Raw genomic sequence first — 19,436 nt, forward strand, 5'->3', positions numbered from 1 at the left:
CATAAACACATGGGCAGTGCCAGTAATCAGATACAGTGCAGGAATAGTGGAATGGACGAAGGCAGAACTCCGCAGCATAGATCAGAAAACCAGGAAACATGACAATACACAAAGCACTACACCCAAGAGCAAATACGGACAGACTATACATAACACGAAAGGAAGGAGGGAGAGGACTACTAAGTATAGAGGACTGCGTTAACATCGAAAACAGAGCACTGGGGCAATATCTGAAAACCAGTGAAGACGAGTGGCTAAAGAGTGCATGGGAAGAAGGACTAATAAAAGTAGACGAAGATTCAGAAATATACAGAGACAGGAGAAAGACAGAAAGAACAGAGGACTGGCACAACAAACCAATGCACGGACAATACATGAGACAGACTAAAGAACTAGCCAGCGATGACAATTGGCAATGGCTACAGAGGGGAGAGCTAAAGAAGGAAACTGAAGGAATGATAACAGCGGCACAAGATCAGGCCCTAAGAACCAGATATGTTCAAAGTACGATAGACGGAAATAACATCTCTCCCATATGTAGGAAGTGCAATACGAAAAATGAAACCATAAACCACATAGCAAGTGAATGCCCGGCACTTGCACAGAACCAGTACAAAAAGAGGCATGATTCAGTGGCAAAAGCCCTCCACTGGAGCCTGTGCAAGAAACATCAGCTACCTTGTAGTAATAAGTGATACGAGCACCAACCTGAGGGAGTGATAGAAAACGATCAGGCAAAGATCCTCTGGGACTATGGTATCAGAACGGATAGGGTGATACGTGCAAACAGACCAGACGTGACGTTGATTGACAAAGTCAAGAAGAAAGTATCACTCATTGATGTCGCAATACCATGGGACACCAGAGTTGAAGAGAAAGAGAGGGAAAAAATGGATAAGTATCAAGATCTGAAAATAGAAATAAGAAGGATATGGGATATGCCAGTGGAAATCGTACCCATAATCATAGGAGCACTAGGCACGATCCCAAGATCCCTGAAAAGGAATCTAGAAAAACTAGAGGCTGAAGTAGCTCCAGGACTCATGCAGAAGAGTGTGATCCTAGAAACGGCACACATAGTAAGAAGAGTGAAGAGTAATGGACTCCTAAGGAGGCAGGCAGGATGCAACCCGGAACCCCACACTATAAATACCACCAGTCGAATTGGAGGACTGTGATAGAGCAAAAACAAAAAAAAAATAAATAATAATAATAATAAATAATAATAAATAATAATAATAATAATAATAATATTATTATTATCATTATTATTAACGCAAAAACTTCCTCTTTTCTATGGTGAAAGTTAAAAACTAAGGCAAGTTAAGTGAAAAATGACCAGGGTAATGTGTACTTCTCGTTGATAATTGAAAATCATCCAGAACCAGAAAATGATTTTTGATAGTGACACCTTTACTAAAAATTTCTCATTTTCAAAGTTTTCCAACATTACCTATTTTGAATTCTTTTACAAAACACTAGACTATTATATGGTGTTCTTCCAAACATCTGCACCACTTACTGGATCCATTTCAAAGTAGACAATCTCTCCGCCAGTCAGAGCAATGACAACCTGTCGCTGGTTCAGTGCACATCTGACGATGGTCTTCTTGCCAGGAGCCTTCCATTCATTAACACGACGATCAGCACGGATGTGTCGGATACCATCTGGATAAATCTGGAAAAGAGTCACGTAAAGGGTGAGCTTTCAAGTTATCCTTTACAAGTGCAAGAGTTGTAAATACATGAAAGGAATCTGAGTAGTTTAATGAGAGAAACATTAAGTTTAAATGAATTCAACAGAAGTATGCCATGTCTGCCTAGATTAAAAATATAGTATTCTTAATAATATCCCAGGTGAACTGGGGGTGGGTCGTATATGCCATTAAATACAGTAACTGACATTCTTACCTAAGGAAAAGTCTGCCAAAGGTTAATTAAAGAAAAAAACTCAAAGATGCTCAATAATCATAGATAACAACTCAAGAGAAACAACAAAAAGACTAACCTGAACCAAAGCGTCATCACCAAGTTGTGAACAAGCAAGTGTTGGTGTTGTTCCAAGGAAACCTGAATCCGTCACTTCCTCTACAGTTTCACCAATGCTCAGTACCAGGGTGGCATTGACGAAAGACACAATGATATACGAATCGTACAAATCTATAAGAAAAGACAGAAACTTTACAACTGAAGTAAATTACCTTATACCATATACCAGCATGAACACTTTTTTAATACTAAATATTTTGAAAAATGCATCTCAAGTTTCTTGGGTACTTTCTGATTGAATGTTCCTCACCTGAGGACTTGAGTGGAGAGCTCCAGCCTAGGTGCTGGGATGAAAACGGTAATTTCTTTCCATATGATATTTACATTTCAATTTATTTGAAAAGATGGTCTTCAAAAATTACAATACTCTCAAATATAATTCTAATTTGTCTTAGTTATATTTCCAGCATTTCAAGTTATTTTAATAAGCTGTAAGAATACTCAGACTTCAGTCTTGGAACATAAGAGATAGCAAAGCATTTTGCTTTATGTATATTCGTACGTAAACAAAAATGAAATATTTAAATAATCTAATGAAACTACCTTCACTTCTTTTGTTAACAATCAAAAGCTTTAAATAATCCAGTGAACTTACCTTCACTTCTTTTTCTAACAGTCCAGACAGCTGTGGGGTTACCTGGCAGTTCTGAAACTGCCATCTCACTAACTTCCAAACCATGACGGAGTACTCGCAATGATGATCTGGGTCCACGGCCGCAGACTGTGTATAACTGTGGGGTGTCCTCATTTGCTATCAAAAGAAAGAGAATATTTCAACACCTTGTTGGGAAAAGTGACTCCAAGGTCTCACTCAACTAGTACTATATAATCATAGTAACAAGTACTACACACCTAAATCAGCAATCTGACATGCCATAATTGGAGAGAGAGAATCAAGTTCATCGACAAGAACTAAATTCTGCAATTGCCTCGGAGCGTAGAAGAATGTGTCACCCTCTTCCAGTGGCATGGCAGAGCTAAACTCTGGTTCATCATCATCATCACCAAGATGAGCAATCTTTAGTGGAAGAAATGAAAGCATGACATTAGAAATGCTTTAAAACATTAATTAATTTATAGGTCACATTTAAAGAAGGTTTTCATATACAAGCCATGCCACATTTTATGTATCTGATGAAAATTCTTCACAATATTTCAATCTGCAATAAAAAGTGGCATAAAATTAATTTAAACTAAAAAATTTCCAAACGAACTAAAATTCATTTATATAAAAAAGCATGGTATTAGAATTGGTAAGCTCAAGAGCTTGTCAACAGCAAAAGCTGTTCTGTTCTTTCAGTGTGGTTCCACTCACCTGATAAAGGTAATGATTTCCAAATTCTGAGGCCACAAACAAGAACCCAGTCTTCAAAACACACATGGCTGTTGCAGGAGGGACAGTATCGAAATACTTCAACTTGATCTCAGTTACAACATCTTCATCTGTCTCCAGAGTGATCTAACAAAAAGCAAAATGTTTCATAGCAAATACAGTACTGCAATAGATTTTCTGAACATGAAATATCTGAAGGTATCAGATTTTGTCAGCAACAGCTTAGAAAACACTGATAACAATCACATGATCATAAAATATAAGATTCATATATGCAATCACTTGAATATCATCATCGAGTTTGCTTTTTGATTATGGATTAGCAGATTACTCACAAATTTCTGGCGAATAACCATAAAATTGGTAACTATAACTTTTTATTTGACAAATAAATGTGACAGCCAGGAAAGTATGGTAACACAGCCAAGAACATGTCAGCTAAGCAATCTGCTAAACACATCACCCTGACATACTGCATAATTCACTGGGCTCTGTAAAACTTTTTAAAAACTCAACTTTTGTGCTGAGATTCTTAAGTTTAACTAAACAACGAGAATGGAAAACTTCGAGCAAAATTTGAATCAGTATGTTTGCAAGGCTAGAGAGCTGTATCACTGCAGTCACTAAGACAATGCCAAACTGCATCAAGAGATTACATATTTAAAAAACAGACATGCTCATACTTCTCCTTTATGACAAATAAAACTGAATTCATGAAGCACAAATATATATAACATAAAAATTTGTTTACTTCCTATATATATATAACAAAATGCTAATCATTGATCAGAAACAACTGTATTTCACTTAAAGGCAATTACAATTGTGTGAGCATCTAGAAATTTCACTGAGAGGCAATTACAATGTGAGCATCTAGAAACATTTTCTGCTTATATATATATATATATATATATATATATATATAATATATATATATATATATATACATATATATTATATATATATATATATATATATATATTATATATGAATAACTTGATAATGAAGTATATAAAATGTGATGCTATGTATAAATAAAGGTTTTTGCCATGAAGGAAAAAAACATTTTCATTTTTTCCTTCATGGCAAAAACCTTTATTTATATATATATATATATATATATATATATATATATATAATATATATCTATATATATAATATATATATATATATATATATATATATATATATATATATATATATATATATATATATATATATATATATATATATAATTCAAAACCATTTCATATATTTTTACATTAACTTCCTCCTGTTACAATAATAATAACAAAGGGAAAACAGACTTACCTTAAAAATATCTCCTTGCTCTGTCTGGGCCAGGAAAAAGAACATGGACCTAGTCTTATGAGTTGCAGCACATATGAAAATCATACCTCTCTCAGGATCGTCCAAGTCATTCTGCGAAAGTGAGACAATGAATTTAAGCATAAACCATATAGAAAAGTCTGATAAAATATCATTAAATAGATATTGATATTGATAAAATTTTGGCACTTTCTTTGAGGAGGAAAGGAGCAATTCGTTAGAGATGATATGATAATGTCAAGACACATAACTATGAGATGAATCAGATCATGAAGATAGGAATGTTACAGGAGCAACTCGAGAAATAGTATATTAATTAGACAGAAACCAAACACAGAAAAGGTCCAGATCAAATAAATAGGATGTACACGAGAACTAAGGCAAGAGAGACTTCAGCACAAAGTAAATAGTTTAGAGAGGACCCAACATAAGTCCAGCTCCATAAAGAAAAACTTGGCAAGATATTGAGAATAGTATCAACCTATGAATGCCTGAGTATAAAATATTAACAAAAAATAATTACTTGTTTTTCAGTACAGACCCAATTCATTCTGTTATTTGTTCATATTTTGAAAAAAAATTTTCCCAGACAAACCCTCTCTGAATGGAGAGAACATCTGTAACAAGAGAGCAGTGCACATGTGCTATAAGGTTTGTTAAGTTTCAACTGATAATCCAGCTAATTTTTTGTGTATATATCCACATATTCATCCCTAAGACTAATACAAAAAATTCTTTAATCTCTTCTTTCTTCCAGTAGATGAAAGGAACTGAAGAAAGACAAATAACTTACTCTCCTCCTTGGAATGGGGCATCGGATATCAGGCTGATCACCCAGATTCTTGTAGGTGATATAATTTTCTGAACAAACTAACACACCAGAGGGACCATCATTACCTCCTGTAAGGATGAACAGTATGAGAAATTTTTAAAAATACAACCAAACCTTGAAGGTGAAATAAGAGAGAAGACATTACAAGGCAATACAAGCAACAGCAACATAAAAAGTGCAATAAAATGTTCCCACAAAAAATAACTGAATCTAGCGTTTCACTTCGTCAAGAGTACAAGAATAGAATAGCCCTCCTCTTCATGCCAAATTAAGTTCTTGACTGATGGGACACAAAAATATCATTTTGATTTTTAAAGAATGATCACTTCATATTTAATGACCTATCACGTAGTACACCAACTTTAGATCACCTTTTCTGGAAACTCACCCTCGACATTTCATTTGCAATGTTAAAATATTGTTACCTTAAATCTGAAATTTTATTGGTAATGAATGCAGTTATACAAAAGTTGACGAGGTCATATTCTTGATTGAACTAAATTGAATGTAGAATTTGGCAAAAGGCCAAGCACTGAGACCTATGAGATTATTCAGAGCTGAAAGGGAAATTGACAATAAAAGGTTTGAAAGGTGTAACAGGAGGAAAACCTTGTAGCTGCACTATGAATCAATTGTTGGGAAACGGTACATTAAAAGCAACGAAAGAGGTTGCAGCTAGGGGCCGAAGGTCATATTCTATTCTAGAGATAATCATTACTTTGAGAGCAAAGAGCAATAACATTCTCAACAGTCATTACTATATCATCAGCACAAGCGCTTTGAAAACTATAATAAAAAGGAAAGAAACAGAACATTAGTATTATAAAGGAAAAAAACAGAATATTACCTGGGACAGAGATCAGAAAGTTTGCATGTTCTTCAAGAGGCTCATGGTACTTTCTCACTACGTGATTCAGACCAAGATCCAATTCATAAAACGTGAGAGTCTGCTGTGTTCGATGAATGGCCTCTCCAGTAGGGTCTGTGTCTGCCTCCTATGAAGTAAGTAAATATTAAATTAAAAGCACATAAATAAAATACAGTAAACATTACAGTGCATAATTATCTTTGCTTCAATACTACAAGCAGTATTATATAACAATGACTTCATTAAAAATATGTCCCACTTTGTAATAACCCTTCATTTTCCTAACAATTTTTAACTGGGATTTAGTGATACTAGATTGCTAATCATACCCTGTCCCAGATGATGGCACAGATACATGTGGTACTTAAAGACCATAACTGTAGGAAATGATTATGAGAAGAGTCACTTTTATGAGAAGAGTCACTTTTAGGTCTTAAAAGGGGTTCTCTTTATTTGCTGCAATAACTGATTATGACGGTGAACGCCATCATCGCCAGTTCAACACTTCCAAAAGCAATATCACAATCATCATAAGAATGATGTTTATCTATAGCAATGAGGGAATATTTTAAAGAGCACCATTTACATGAAGAACAGCCACTAAAGGGCCATTAAAGGCTACTGCATTTTACTTCATTTATTGCCAGGAGAACTAATACACTGAAACTAAAACCCCAGTAGTGAGAAACTTATTCATGAGGGACTTTATATAAATGCTTGTTCAGTCAGTGTCACTCTCTTTTATTTATTTGGCAAAACATTCAGTCAATACCTTTATTGAATAATCCATTGCAGCTTAGAAGGCTATTCAGCATCATCTTCAAAGATTAATGAACTATTGAAAACATTTATTAGAATACTGAAATACTGAAACTATATATTATCATAATTATCATGTACCCAAAGTTAATTTTTCCATGCTGCTAAGTGGAGAGAGAGAGAGAGAGAGAGAGAGAGAGAGAGAGAGAGAGAGAGAGAGAGAGAGAGAGAGAGAGAGTGTTTAATACTCACTTATGTACAGTACCTATGGATTCCTTAGGTTAAGTGAATAGGTGTACAGTGGAACCCCCGTATTCGCGTTCTCCGGATTCGCGGACTCACACATTCGCGGATTTCTCTCGGGAACCTTTCCCTGCATTATTCGCGGAAAATTTGCGCATTCGCGGTATTTTTCTATGAGAAATATCCACAAATTCCTGGTTTTTGTTATCAATTTCATCATAAAATGCACTTTTTGTGATAAAACTATTATAAAAACCAAGTATGAAAATTTTTAGTGGCTTTTCTTAAGTTTTAAATAACAAAATAGGCTGTTTTTAGCGTTTTTATAGGGGTTCCAAACATTCGCGGATTCTAACTATTCGCGGGGGGGTCTGGTACGCATCCCCCGCGAATACGGGGGGACCACTGTACTTTAATCATGAACATGCAATTTCAATATCATGGTATATACAGTGAATCAGTCTCAGCCAAAACATTCTGTTTGGTAAAGTCAACTGGATAATTCCACTTATGAAAAAATATATCTTTACAGGTTTTATCTTATACTTGAGTGTTATGTTGTTCTCACTTCCATGGCTTCTATAGGTTTTATTGATTACTTATTGTGTTCACACAGGCAAGCTAGGTTAAGTTAGGATTTTGGAGTAGCCCAGCATATTGGTGCAAATAAGAAAGGATACTGACTTCATACTGAACAAACATTAATATGGAGACCAAAATCACCCTAATCTACTGAACAAGCCTTCCCAGACAAAAATCTAAGTGAAAGACATGTGGAAACAAAAGAGCAATAATGTAAGCGCAAACTAAACTTTCAAAAAACCATTTATAAAAAGTATATTCAATGGGAAGGGGCTTCAGAGCTTAACATCAGATCCACCTCAATGTTCTACTCAATCAAAATAGAAGCTTTACCTCATAGTCAATTTCCAGACAAGCAAACAGAGGGTTTTCAAATCCAACATCAACTCCAACAGTGTGATACACTAGAGTATTACTCTTGTGAGCCTCTAATGGGGACGAAATTGTTAAACGTGCAGCAGCATCTCTGTTCAAAATGTAGACCAGCTTCTGTTTTTCTACAGCACCTGAAATTAAATTTAACATTACTTCACAGCAATAGAATAAATAATCACAGTGTAGTCTATTCAAGTGACACAATTCTGCAAGATATATCTTATGCTCATCCTTCGATGACCACAGATTACCTCAGTGAACTGAACCTCAATCCCAAAAGCCTTCCAACCTTACAGAAAGACTAATTTTTCTATAAAAACACTTTGTCTAAAAATTATTCTTCCAAAAAACTGTTCTATGTGAAACTCACCAATCATCACAGCTCTCCCTTTTGGATCGATAGCAAGGTACTGGCCTGGGACAATCCGGCGGCATCCACTCTTCCCAAAGGTTTCCATGTGAATCCTCTCGAACTGATTCTTGGCCTGGCTGTATTCCAGGATGGTAATGCGGCCAGAATCTGACCCAACAACAACATAATCTGAGAGAAAATATTTTCATTTAGTAAAAAAATGCAATCCAGAATGCAATACCAACACCTGGTCCCCATATGTATATACGTATATATATATTAAATATGCAAAGTATGAACAACATATGGTAATCTAATACTTACACAAGAGAGCCACTCCATTTCTGTATAATTTGTACCAAAACATATAAGTACTGTGCCATATAAATAATTAAAGTACCCAAGATAATATAAATCAGTCATAAGCTCATCACACTACTTCCCTCACATATCATAATATGATAGGTGAAGCTTGAGGTTGTACTATATTAATGTGTCATTAGAATCTCAAAAGTTAACCATATATATTCCATAACAGTTACAAGTCAATTCTGTTTTAACCCTTACTGCTCATGACCTCATGGTTAGTCCACTTGACCTACTACTGGGAATATCTCATCATTTTACTTGAAAGAGAACATAGCAAATATGTTATAAGAAATTCTCACCTTTATTTCCACCTGTCAGCCGAAAAGCCATTAAAGAACGGATAATTCCAAAAATATCAGTTGTCAGTATTGTGTGAACCTGGAGAAAAAGAAAGGAGAAAACTATTATTCACTATGTCTACAATTTTATAACAAATAACCTGAGAGAGAGAGAGAGAGAGAGAGAGAGAGAGAGAGAGAGAGAGAGAGAGAGAGAGAGCGAGAGGTAGAGAGAGAGAGAAGAGGGGGGGGGGTGGTACTGCATGTCAATACTAATGACAGGCAGTGTCAACATACAACTGCAATGCTTTATATTTTATAACCAATGCTTTATATTTTACAATGCCAAAGAGAGAGAGAGAGAGAGAGAGAGAGAGAGAGAGAGAGAGAGAGAGAGAGAGAGAGAGTTAAAAGCTTAAAAATGACAATTTGTCGAAAATTGCATTTTTCCTAACTATACAAACCTGAGGTCCTTTAACAATAGGAAGGTAACTAGCGGCAGCTGGGACGGTCGTAAGCTTCGAACAAGGGGAGAACGGTAGTTAACTGCTTGTCCGATCGTGCGCGGGCCGATCGTGCGCGCGCCCGCGCGCCCGAGAGGTGAAGAATCACTTTTGCTTTAGGCCCATGCAAAAAGTTGCAGAGTGAGGGGTGGCATGAGGTGGGACTATATGTAAAGGACCTCAGGTTTGTATAGTTAGGAAAAATGCAATTTTCGACAAATTGTCATTTGTTCCGATACGTAATACAAACCCTCGGTCCTTTAACAATAGGAAGACTCACTTCTTGGTGGGAGGAATCTGAGTCTTTTTGGTGAACAGACTGGTGTTCGTCCAACCCTGGGGAGTGCCTCCCTGGTCGTAAGAGCAAGGGAGGGATCCAAACCTCTGTCCGATTGATCGGGTGTGCACCCGGGGGGGGGCAGGAACTCAACTGGTCAGACCTCTGGGCCAAGTACTAAGAGAGAGGCAAGCATATCTCTTCGTACCAGCAAGCAAGAACTTGTTCCTGTTTGCAAGAGACAATCATAAAATGATGGGTTTGTCTCAAATTGGCATCCACTTCCTCCCCCTTGTTGGAGGAGGAAGTGGTGGATATTTACTCCTATCCCTACTGAAAGGGATAGGATGGTGCTCTATTGAGTAGCTCACCTGCATCTCGTCCTTACCCAGCAGGGTGACGACCGTGTCCCTCTACCCAGAGGTAGAGGGAAGAAAAAGATGGGAAGAGGAGCCAGTCACACTCTCATTCCTCATCCATTCTTACGGTTCACACCAGGACTCTATGCTGTTTCAGCCTGCGAGGGTCTGGGTTTAACTACACAACGTGTTGAGCAACCACCACGGTTCCCCAGGAAAATGATCCAAGGAACTGTGGGCAATATCCCGAAGGTAGAAGGAGGTGCATGCGGTCCGGTTGGACCAGGCGCCTGCCTTCATTACCTGCGCCACGGAGAAGTTCTTGCGGAACGCGAGAGAATGATGAAGAGGCGTCCACACTCTCCTGGTGTCGAGTTTCTTCAGACAGCTCCGTCGCGCCTTCACGGACAAAGCAGCATAGCCTTCGTATCGGAGGCGGTGAAGTCCATTAGGGAGGGTATTGTGAAGGACTCGAACCAATCGTCAGTTACCGAAGGGTTCTGAGTCTTCGCTACGAAGATCGGTACGAAATCGAGCGTCAACAAAATCCCCATCCCTTTGTGCTTGACTTCTCAAGAGAAGTCATGCAGTTACCTAAGACAAAAAGAAGGGGATAGTCTGTATGACCTATCCCTCTTCTTGACTTGGTTATGTACAGTAATCATACTGACAAGCTATTAAGACGAAGTATGATTGCTCTGGAACAACCGAACTAAGTCCACAGCATAGTTCGTAACTGACTCTCGGGCGCTCTGACAGCTGCCGACTGACTGGTTCGGAATCAGTAGAGGCAAGTTGTCCAAGCATCCGGGTAAGTCACGTTGACCTTCGGCCCTTTAAAGAGTTATGCTGAGAGACCAAACAAATAAAATATTTGTTAGTCACCGATGCCGGACGGCTCGGCGATGATTCTCTTAATGCATAAGCTCAAAAGGCGAAAGTCAATTGCCTTCAAAAGACCGAGGTCCCTGATGGCAAGAAAATCTCATAGACGTTGAATCTCAGCTTAAGGAGAAACAACACTATGTGACGTTGAAGACGAAGGTAGGCAATGAATGCAACCTACGTCTTCCAGCTGAATCGAGAGAAGGAATCTCAAGATTCTAAACCTGTGCTTACAAATGACTGAAAACGCTAACCGCCATTTCATTGCTGTCCGGTGTGCAGTGAAAGCGGGCGTTCTTCAGTAATGAAAACAACAGGGGAGAGCCGCCTGAAGAACTGCTTCTCATGGGCTGAACGTTTGGAAGTAGAGGCTGGCGGCAGGGGTGGGAGTAGGCGATGTCCTTTTCAAATACATCTGCTAATCCGGGGTGAACAATGAACAATTGCACACCTCCGAATACAAGATATTTTGAGGACAAACTCAGATTCCGCAAAAATCATTCGCATTATCGAGATACGATGCAGCAAGAGACTATTACAGAATTCTGTTACCGTGCGGTAAACAGAAAGATGAGAGTCGAATAGATATCTCTGTTTAAAATTCTCGCAATACCGAAGACGATGAATACTAGCGTCACAGCAGTAGATGGTCATTCATGTATGCGAGAATCCCCGTTAATCAGAGACTTAAGTCCGTGATTGTTGGGCAGAGATACGGTTGGTATTCAATCAAAGCACGGTGAGAAAGACATAACCAACCGTCCATCTCAAAGCGGCAGCTGGTACTGAAATGCCTCGGGCAATTCAATACGCAGTAGCTGTCGCTGACTCGTCATCCTGAGTTGCCAAGTAATCCTTTCCACGAAGGATGCGTTCGGCTAGAACCACCTGAGCATAAAAAGATATGCTCGAGCAATTATATTTATGCGAACTGACAGTTTACTTGTGAACCTAAGTCTGGAGAGAAGAGGGGGCGAGGCCTTCAGACCCACTGGTTTTGCTATGACACCCCCTGGCTCCTCCCCCTGATAGTCGTAAGAGAGCACAAACCACGCCCATCGGGGCGGGAGCAACCGAGAACTGCGAGTTGACAGGAATCAAACCGCCATATTTGAAGTTGCAAGTTGCTATGAAGTATATCTGTACTTACATTCCATTTTCCTGTTGTGAGATTTATTTGAGATTGCAAATTACTACAAGTAGTAACTTAAGTCCAATTTGTGAATTTTAACATTTTCCATTCCTCTTTATATTCTAAGATAATATACATAATGTGGACCCAGTAGTTCACCTCCCCTTTCCAAGATATTCCTATCTTGTTACCTAAAAGTTGCATTACCTCTAAATGCAAGGAAACGAGTCTAAGTATACCTTAAAAAGAAAATTTAGAATAATTGAAAAATGTTATGGTTGGCCTTCAGAACATGTAAGCTGTTGACTTTTTGTAGGTAGTTTACTGTTTACAAATCTTTATTTCCCCCTCCAGAAAGGTTTCTATCTGGTTTCGGGGGGTAGGGCTCTGGAGGGTGAACTAGACCCTGGGTCTGAAAGGCCTCGCCTCTTCTCTCCAGAACTTAGGTTCACAAGTAAACTGTCAGTTGCTAGAGAGAGAGGCTTCAGCCTTTCAGACCCACTGGTTTTGCTCACCCGATACTTCAGGGGGCATGAAGATGAAGTCCTGCAACGACTGCATCGAAAGCTCCCTGTAGACCGAGGAGAGCATAGAATGACCCAAATACAGAGTGCTTTTACAATTCATTCTAGTCATTATCTCTTGCAGCGTAACACCATTATACATCATCCTTGAAGCTGCTTGACCTCTGATAGAGTGGAAATTGGTGGAGTGTTTTCTGGCATTGGGATCAGCTCTGAAAATACAGTCCCTGAATAGCTGCCTCATCTTGGAAAGGGACATGATCTTGAAGTTTTCATCCAGCCAAATATGGTCTTCCCTATCTATGTTCCTTTCTGCACAGATTTTATTTGTGTACTTCAGATAAAAGTTTAATTGTCTAACTGGACAAATTTTTGGCTTAGTAGGGTGACACCTAAAGCTGAATTCAATAGGAGTGTAATTGTTTCTCTGATTCTTGGCCATGAAGGAAGGGTGGTTCCTTAACACAATGGTTTCTGGTGTGAAAGTGCTCCTGGAGATACATAGATGATTAAATTGGTTAGCTCTCAATGGGCAAGCCAAAGCTACGAGGAATAAGGTCTTCTGAATCATGAGCAGCATAGAATCATCTCTTGTAGTGTTGAGGAAGGAAACTACTTTATCAAGATCCCAGCCTGGAAATTGATGAGAATTGCTGGGTCTTCTTCTATTTACTCCATCAAGCATAGCTTTAATATACTTGTCTTCTGCTAGACAATAATTGGGAAAGTATCCCTTCAAAACTGGTCCAAGAGCAGCTCGATATCCTTTTAGTGTGTTGTACGCTAGGCCCTTGTCTATTAATTCGTTAAAGTAGAGTAGCAGTGATAAAAGAGGGAACTTGTTGTTACTTCCATATTTATTGTGTATGAACTCTTTAAAGCTACTGAAGAGATTTTGGTACTTGGCCAAGGAGCTGTCTCGTAAATTGGAAGTAATTTTGTTGCATATCTCTGGAGGAAATATGGAAGGTAGTTGATCTTTTATATTCTGAAGGCGATCAAATTTAAGTGGTGTTGTGCTAAGGGTGAGGTACAGTCCATATGAAGTATCTGGCAGCCTTCTGCTTTGACTTTGTACTTCCGGTATTCCTTGGAGACTGTCTTGACTAGAGGAAACCATGGTTCCGTTTCCTGGGAAATAGTGCAGAAGAGCATGTTGTTATTACATTCGTTATATATCTTAAAAGCAACTTTATGCAGTAAGAAGCCTGGGGGAAAAGCATAAAGAGGAGAAGAACCTTCCCAGCTAATGTGAAGAGCATTATTACCAATTGCTTTTGTGTTGGGTACGGAAGAACAAAATCTTTTACATTTAGAATTAAAGCCATTGGTGAAAAGGTCTATTTCAGGAAAGAAATTCATATCTGTGCAAATTAAATTGAATAGATTATCGTCAAGAGTGGCTTCTGGATGTATGGAACCAAAGTCTCCTCGATAGGGAAAATCAGCCATCACATTGCTTTTCCCTTTAATCCATTTAGTTTTGAATGTCTATGTTGTATTTTCCTTTGATGTCTAGTAACACTTTGGTGGCCTCCTGGGCCGATTTGTTCCTAATGCTACCATGTTTTTTGACCCAACAGTTTGTTACTTGTGAATCTATGTGAATTAGTACTACTTTGTTTCTTAGTTTGTCTCTGAAGTGTTTTATACAGTAAATGCATGCAAGTAGTTTCTCTATGTTAATGTGCAGAGTATTCTCATTTTGTAGCCATGTATTATTAGTTGAGAGTATGCCATGTTCTCCTACTAATGCTCCACCCCAGCCAAAGTTGGATGCATCTGTGAATAGTTCTAGATCTACTTGATTATTAGGAATGTTTATATCACTATACATGTTAGTCTGTTTCCATTCTTCTAGAAAGGATTTGAAAGAAGGAGGAATGATTCTATATCCTTTAGCAAAATATCTATGAAACCTGTGAAGGAATTTAAGATGGTATCTACCATAAAAGTGGTTAGTTTAAAGGAAGCAGAAAGTTTAAGTGATCCTATCAATCTTTGATATAATTTGAGGTCAGACCTGTTTAAGTTGGATATTGTATTGGCAAGCCTGATACATTTATCAATGTTTTTCTGCATTGGTCTCATTGTTTTGTTCTCCAAGTTATAATGAACTCCCAGGAACTCTATCTTTTGCACTGGATGAATAACAGACTTTTTAATAGATATTTGCCAACCAACCCAGCTCCGTGAGCACTTCAATAACTATTTGGATGTGAGCCTCGCATTTGTGAAAGTCATCTGCCAATATGAGTATATCATCTAAGTAATTAAAAATGAGTATATTATATTTCTTCCTAATGTATTTAACTACTGTGTTACATTAGTTTGGAAAAGATGTAGGGAGCTGTCTTTAACCCGAAGGGTTTAACAACCAGTCCATTTGCCCCCCCCAATTTACGTTTCCTAATTTGAACGTTAAGAATCTTTGAGCACTTGAATGAAGAGGGACGTGCCAATAAGCATCCTTTAAATCAAGTCTACATGCCCAGTTGTTTAAATGCAAATAAGGGAATATAGTTTTTAGGTTTCAGCATAGAGAAAGTAGGTTTTCTTGATCATAGTATTAAGGCATTTCATATCGAAGATTAGGCGAATGCTCCCATCGGGTTTAAGCTTGTAAAATATGTGGTTAGAGTAATAAAAAGCATTTCTGTTAATTTGTTCTATTACCCCTAGGTCTAGTAATCTGTTACATTCTCTCTCTAGTATTATTCTCTTGCTAGGAGAATAATATCTATCAACCCCTAATCTTTTCAAAGTCTTTTGAGCCTTATTTTTATTGCTAAATGGGAGTCTCACACCCTTACTGATCAAGTTGCATGCAAAAGAAGAATTTGGGAGTTTTTGCCAATTTTTAAATTTATTTGTCAACGACCTACCTATCCCACTTACTGGAGGGGCGTGAGAGGTTTCCTTGGAGCTAGAGGCTTCTGTAGGGAAATTTAACTCTTCTAATATCATTGAATTGTTAGTGGGTACCTTTGCCAAATTTTTATTTTTACTGTGTAGCTCCAGGTTATTTTCCTCTTGGTCCCAGCAGGGCTCGATGGTATTAAGAATTAAAGCATAATTAGTTTTGTTTCTTATCTTTGACGTCTGAATTAGTTGCTGTCTGTCCCCCTGTACTCCTTCCCCCTCTTCGGCCCCCTCTCTTGATACCTCGCCTGTAGGAATTGAACCTATTCCTGAACCCAAAGCTTCCCCTGAATCCTCTGTAAAAATTAAATTTCCCTCTGGGGTAGCCCTGATGCTTGCCAAAGTTGAACCTTCCACCTCTAGAGGTAATGTTCCCCTCCTCTAGGAAGGGGACGCCTCGAAAGCACGAAGCAATAGCTTTCCTTTGATCATCTGATAAGACCCATATATCATTAGTTTCAGCTTTAATAATAGCATCTCTCGTATCTAAATTGAGGTTCCTGGGTAAAGATCTACTTCTGAATGATCGGATTAAACTTTTAAATTAGATTCAATGTGTTTCCTGAAAGGCCCAATTATCACTTTAGTAATGAAATCAATATCGTTAATCTTAGAGGGGTAAGCTAATTGTGCCAGAGCTGCATGTCCTTGAAAAGAAGATATAGCCATTTTAATGTTTTCAATATCAAAGTGAAATTTTTCTTGAAATCTTCATAAACAACCTGCCACTTGGCCAAAAGTTCAACTTTGGCAAATTTATCAATTTGAAAAGGTCTGCAAGTTCTTTATTATGATTACAAACAAAGAATTGATCATGAGAGTTTTTGTCTCCTTCACTTAATGTTAATGCAATTAGGGAGTCATTCAATTGTATTTTCCCATCTCTATGAATGGAGGGCACAGCATTAAAATTGTTAGATATATAAGTAGGAATAGGTTTGTTAAAGGTAAGCGGGTTAAATTCTTCATAGTCACTACTATCTTCATTATAAGTTGTAAATAATTCTTCATTTGCATTCTCAGGTAAATCTACTTTACGGCGAGGGCGCTTAGGAGGAGGAGTATTGTCATTCCTTTTTGCAGTCGAACCACTTCTGCAATAGGAGTGAAAACCTAGACTTAATTTTGATAATAAAAGTTTAACTGATGTCTAATATGGCTCATGAATTTACAATCCGGTTTGGACAGCAGCAGACCTAGAAGGCTGAAGCCAGGCAATCGGGTTCTAGGCTCAAATGGCCTTCATCGGTTACTAATTCAGGTCCATCGGCATCCTCACTAATATCCCATATACTTATATAGCCTCTACAGTAATCATCTTATATATTTATATAGCCGACCTGTCAGAAATTCTTAAGATGCAGTTCCTCATGGTAAGGGGTAAACCATTATATCGAAAGGAAACGAGTGTGATATAAAATTCTACCCATTAGCTGAGGTAGGCGCAATTATACCGCCTTTGACAGGCACCCCTCCAGTTAAATGTCTACGATAGGATCTCGGTGGGATAGGCGGAAGGGAGCGGCTAATAGGAGCCTAGGAGCCTAGATTGTAGTAGTATGTTAAACTTAAAGTTAGAAAAAGTTAGGCTAGTTAGGCTACTCAGCTCGTAAGGCAAAACTAGTTAACACCTCACCTTACAACATTAATTACCTTTGTCATATAAGTATCTGGTCCTTATAATGTTTAGGGTCACTTTACACATAGTTTAGGATTATATGATAATGTACTTCGGATCTCGAAATTTATCTAACTCTAAAACTTTTTACGATTATAACTAACGCACGGTCTGTCCCGGCTCATTGTTTTACCCTTTTACTGCCATGCTTGTGACGTCATCATTCTATATCCGCTGCTATCCGAGACGTTTTTATATAAAAACAGAATATTAAACCTTACCCTTTCTCCACTAGTTTCAATAATGTTTGATTCTGTAATAATAACAATTGAAGAATTTCACTATTGGAAGGTTCCTGGCTGGTTTCTCCGTTTTGGGACCTCTCTTCTTTTTGGGTTGTGCCGGTGGAATATTGTCATCATCGCTAGTTTCGCTGAGATTATGCACATCTGCTGATACTACGACTTTTTTGGACATTTTAATTAGTTGATTAAGTCGTTGTCCCTCGTAACAATAATTAGGGGAGGGTTGTAGTAATGGTGAGGTGTAACAGGTGTTGCCTGTGTCCTGTCAACTTCAAATATGGCGGTTTGATTCCTGTCAACTCGCACTTCTCTGGTTGCTCCGCCCCGATGGGCGTGGTTTGTGCTCTCTTACGACTATCAGGGGGAGGAGCCAGGGGTGTGTCATAGCAAAACCAGTGGGTCTGAAAAAGGCTGAAGCCTCTCTCTTCTAGAAACAAATTTCGGTAAATATAAAAGCTTAAATGGTGTTGTTGTGACAACACCATAAGTATATAAAAATTGAAACTGGAAACTCCTGGGAGGTTGCAGGCAACCCGAGTTGCAGTTTCAATTAGAATACTTTTCGTCTAAGTCGCAATCCGTAGAATAACCAGGATATGCGCCTACCCCCCTCGGACCATTCAACTGCTTAGCAGAATCATGTCGCGAGGTTAATATACGTAGTATATTTGTAGGATTCTGAACAACGATCTCCATCCTAAATTCTTTCCTTCAAGAAAACAAAATAAGGATTGGAGATCGACCACCTTCGGTCTCTATCTATCAAAGAGAGTGAAGAAGTCTTCCTCGAAGGAAAGCTTCAATGGTGAACAGAATACTAAGACGATAGTTCAAGCCAAACTGGATATTCCCGTCCGTTCTTCTCTATTCCAGGTTTGGTCGCCTACCCTGTGAGATAGTCTTCTTTCAGCAGCAGTCTTCTTCCTAATGCTAGAAATTCCAGGAATTCGAGCATAGGCGAGGTTCCCGATTATCGTGTAACATATCGGGGATTCTCGTCTCGCTCACTTTGGACCGTGGTCTCACCTAAGTGTTTGGAGATCGTAAGAAACTCCTAACACTTCTGAATGCGCTAGAAATTCCGTAGAATTCTAAGCAGTCTGCGAAACCCCCACCGAATTCGTCAAACGATATCGGCTGGTGGTCCTCTCGATTCCCGTAGAAATCGAGAATGGGGCAGGATCCCTCCTCAACGACCGGGGCTTACGTCAGGTAGGACCCGAATTGGTCCCCGGGTCAGCGCAGTCCCCAACGTGGAATCCTACAGAGAAATCTCTGTAGGATCCCTCCCCTTTCCCTCGTAGCCGTAAGGAGAGAGGGAATGGGGGAGGAATTGGATACTCGCTCGCCTTCCCAGTGGAACTAGCAGTTGGAGAAGAGTAGGAGCAGCCATCGCCTTGCGGCGATGGCCTCTCAGAGTCTGGGAAAACGTATCGTCAGGAGAAACGTTTCCCGAGGAGGGTTAACGAACTCTCACTGTAGTAAGGGTCTTCCGCCACTGTGAACGGTCGTCTGGGTGGGGCTGATCGACACCTGACAGGA

General features: G+C 38.7%; 2 protein-coding genes across 2 annotated transcripts in view; both read right to left on the minus strand.

The window, feature by feature from the left end:
- Positions 1-19,436, minus strand: part of LOC135203018 (splicing factor 3B subunit 3-like) — a 48,071-nt gene that overhangs the window by 15,130 nt on the left and 13,505 nt on the right. Inside the window, exons 3-13 of the mRNA XM_064232586.1 lie at positions 9,391-9,469; positions 8,741-8,911; positions 8,329-8,501; positions 6,391-6,538; positions 5,505-5,611; positions 4,694-4,804; positions 3,365-3,508; positions 2,902-3,067; positions 2,645-2,800; positions 2,009-2,160; positions 1,523-1,678 (exon numbers count right to left, since the gene is read on the minus strand). Of these exons, the coding sequence (XP_064088656.1) occupies positions 1,523-1,678; positions 2,009-2,160; positions 2,645-2,800; positions 2,902-3,067; positions 3,365-3,508; positions 4,694-4,804; positions 5,505-5,611; positions 6,391-6,538; positions 8,329-8,501; positions 8,741-8,911; positions 9,391-9,469 (1,563 nt within the window). The remainder of the gene's footprint in view (positions 1-1,522; positions 1,679-2,008; positions 2,161-2,644; positions 2,801-2,901; positions 3,068-3,364; positions 3,509-4,693; positions 4,805-5,504; positions 5,612-6,390; positions 6,539-8,328; positions 8,502-8,740; positions 8,912-9,390; positions 9,470-19,436) is intronic.
- LOC135202623 (uncharacterized) lies at positions 13,018-16,333 on the minus strand. Its single transcript, XM_064232120.1, has 2 exons — positions 15,935-16,333; positions 13,018-14,180 (listed from the first exon to the last, which is right to left on the minus strand). Exons 1-2 carry the CDS (start codon positions 16,014-16,016, stop codon positions 13,018-13,020), a joined length of 1,245 nt encoding a protein of 414 aa, XP_064088190.1. The 5' UTR covers positions 16,017-16,333.

This window comes from Macrobrachium nipponense, chromosome 33 (genome assembly GCF_015104395.2).
Source record: "Macrobrachium nipponense isolate FS-2020 chromosome 33, ASM1510439v2, whole genome shotgun sequence".
Lineage (NCBI taxonomy): Eukaryota > Metazoa > Arthropoda > Malacostraca > Decapoda > Palaemonidae > Macrobrachium > Macrobrachium nipponense.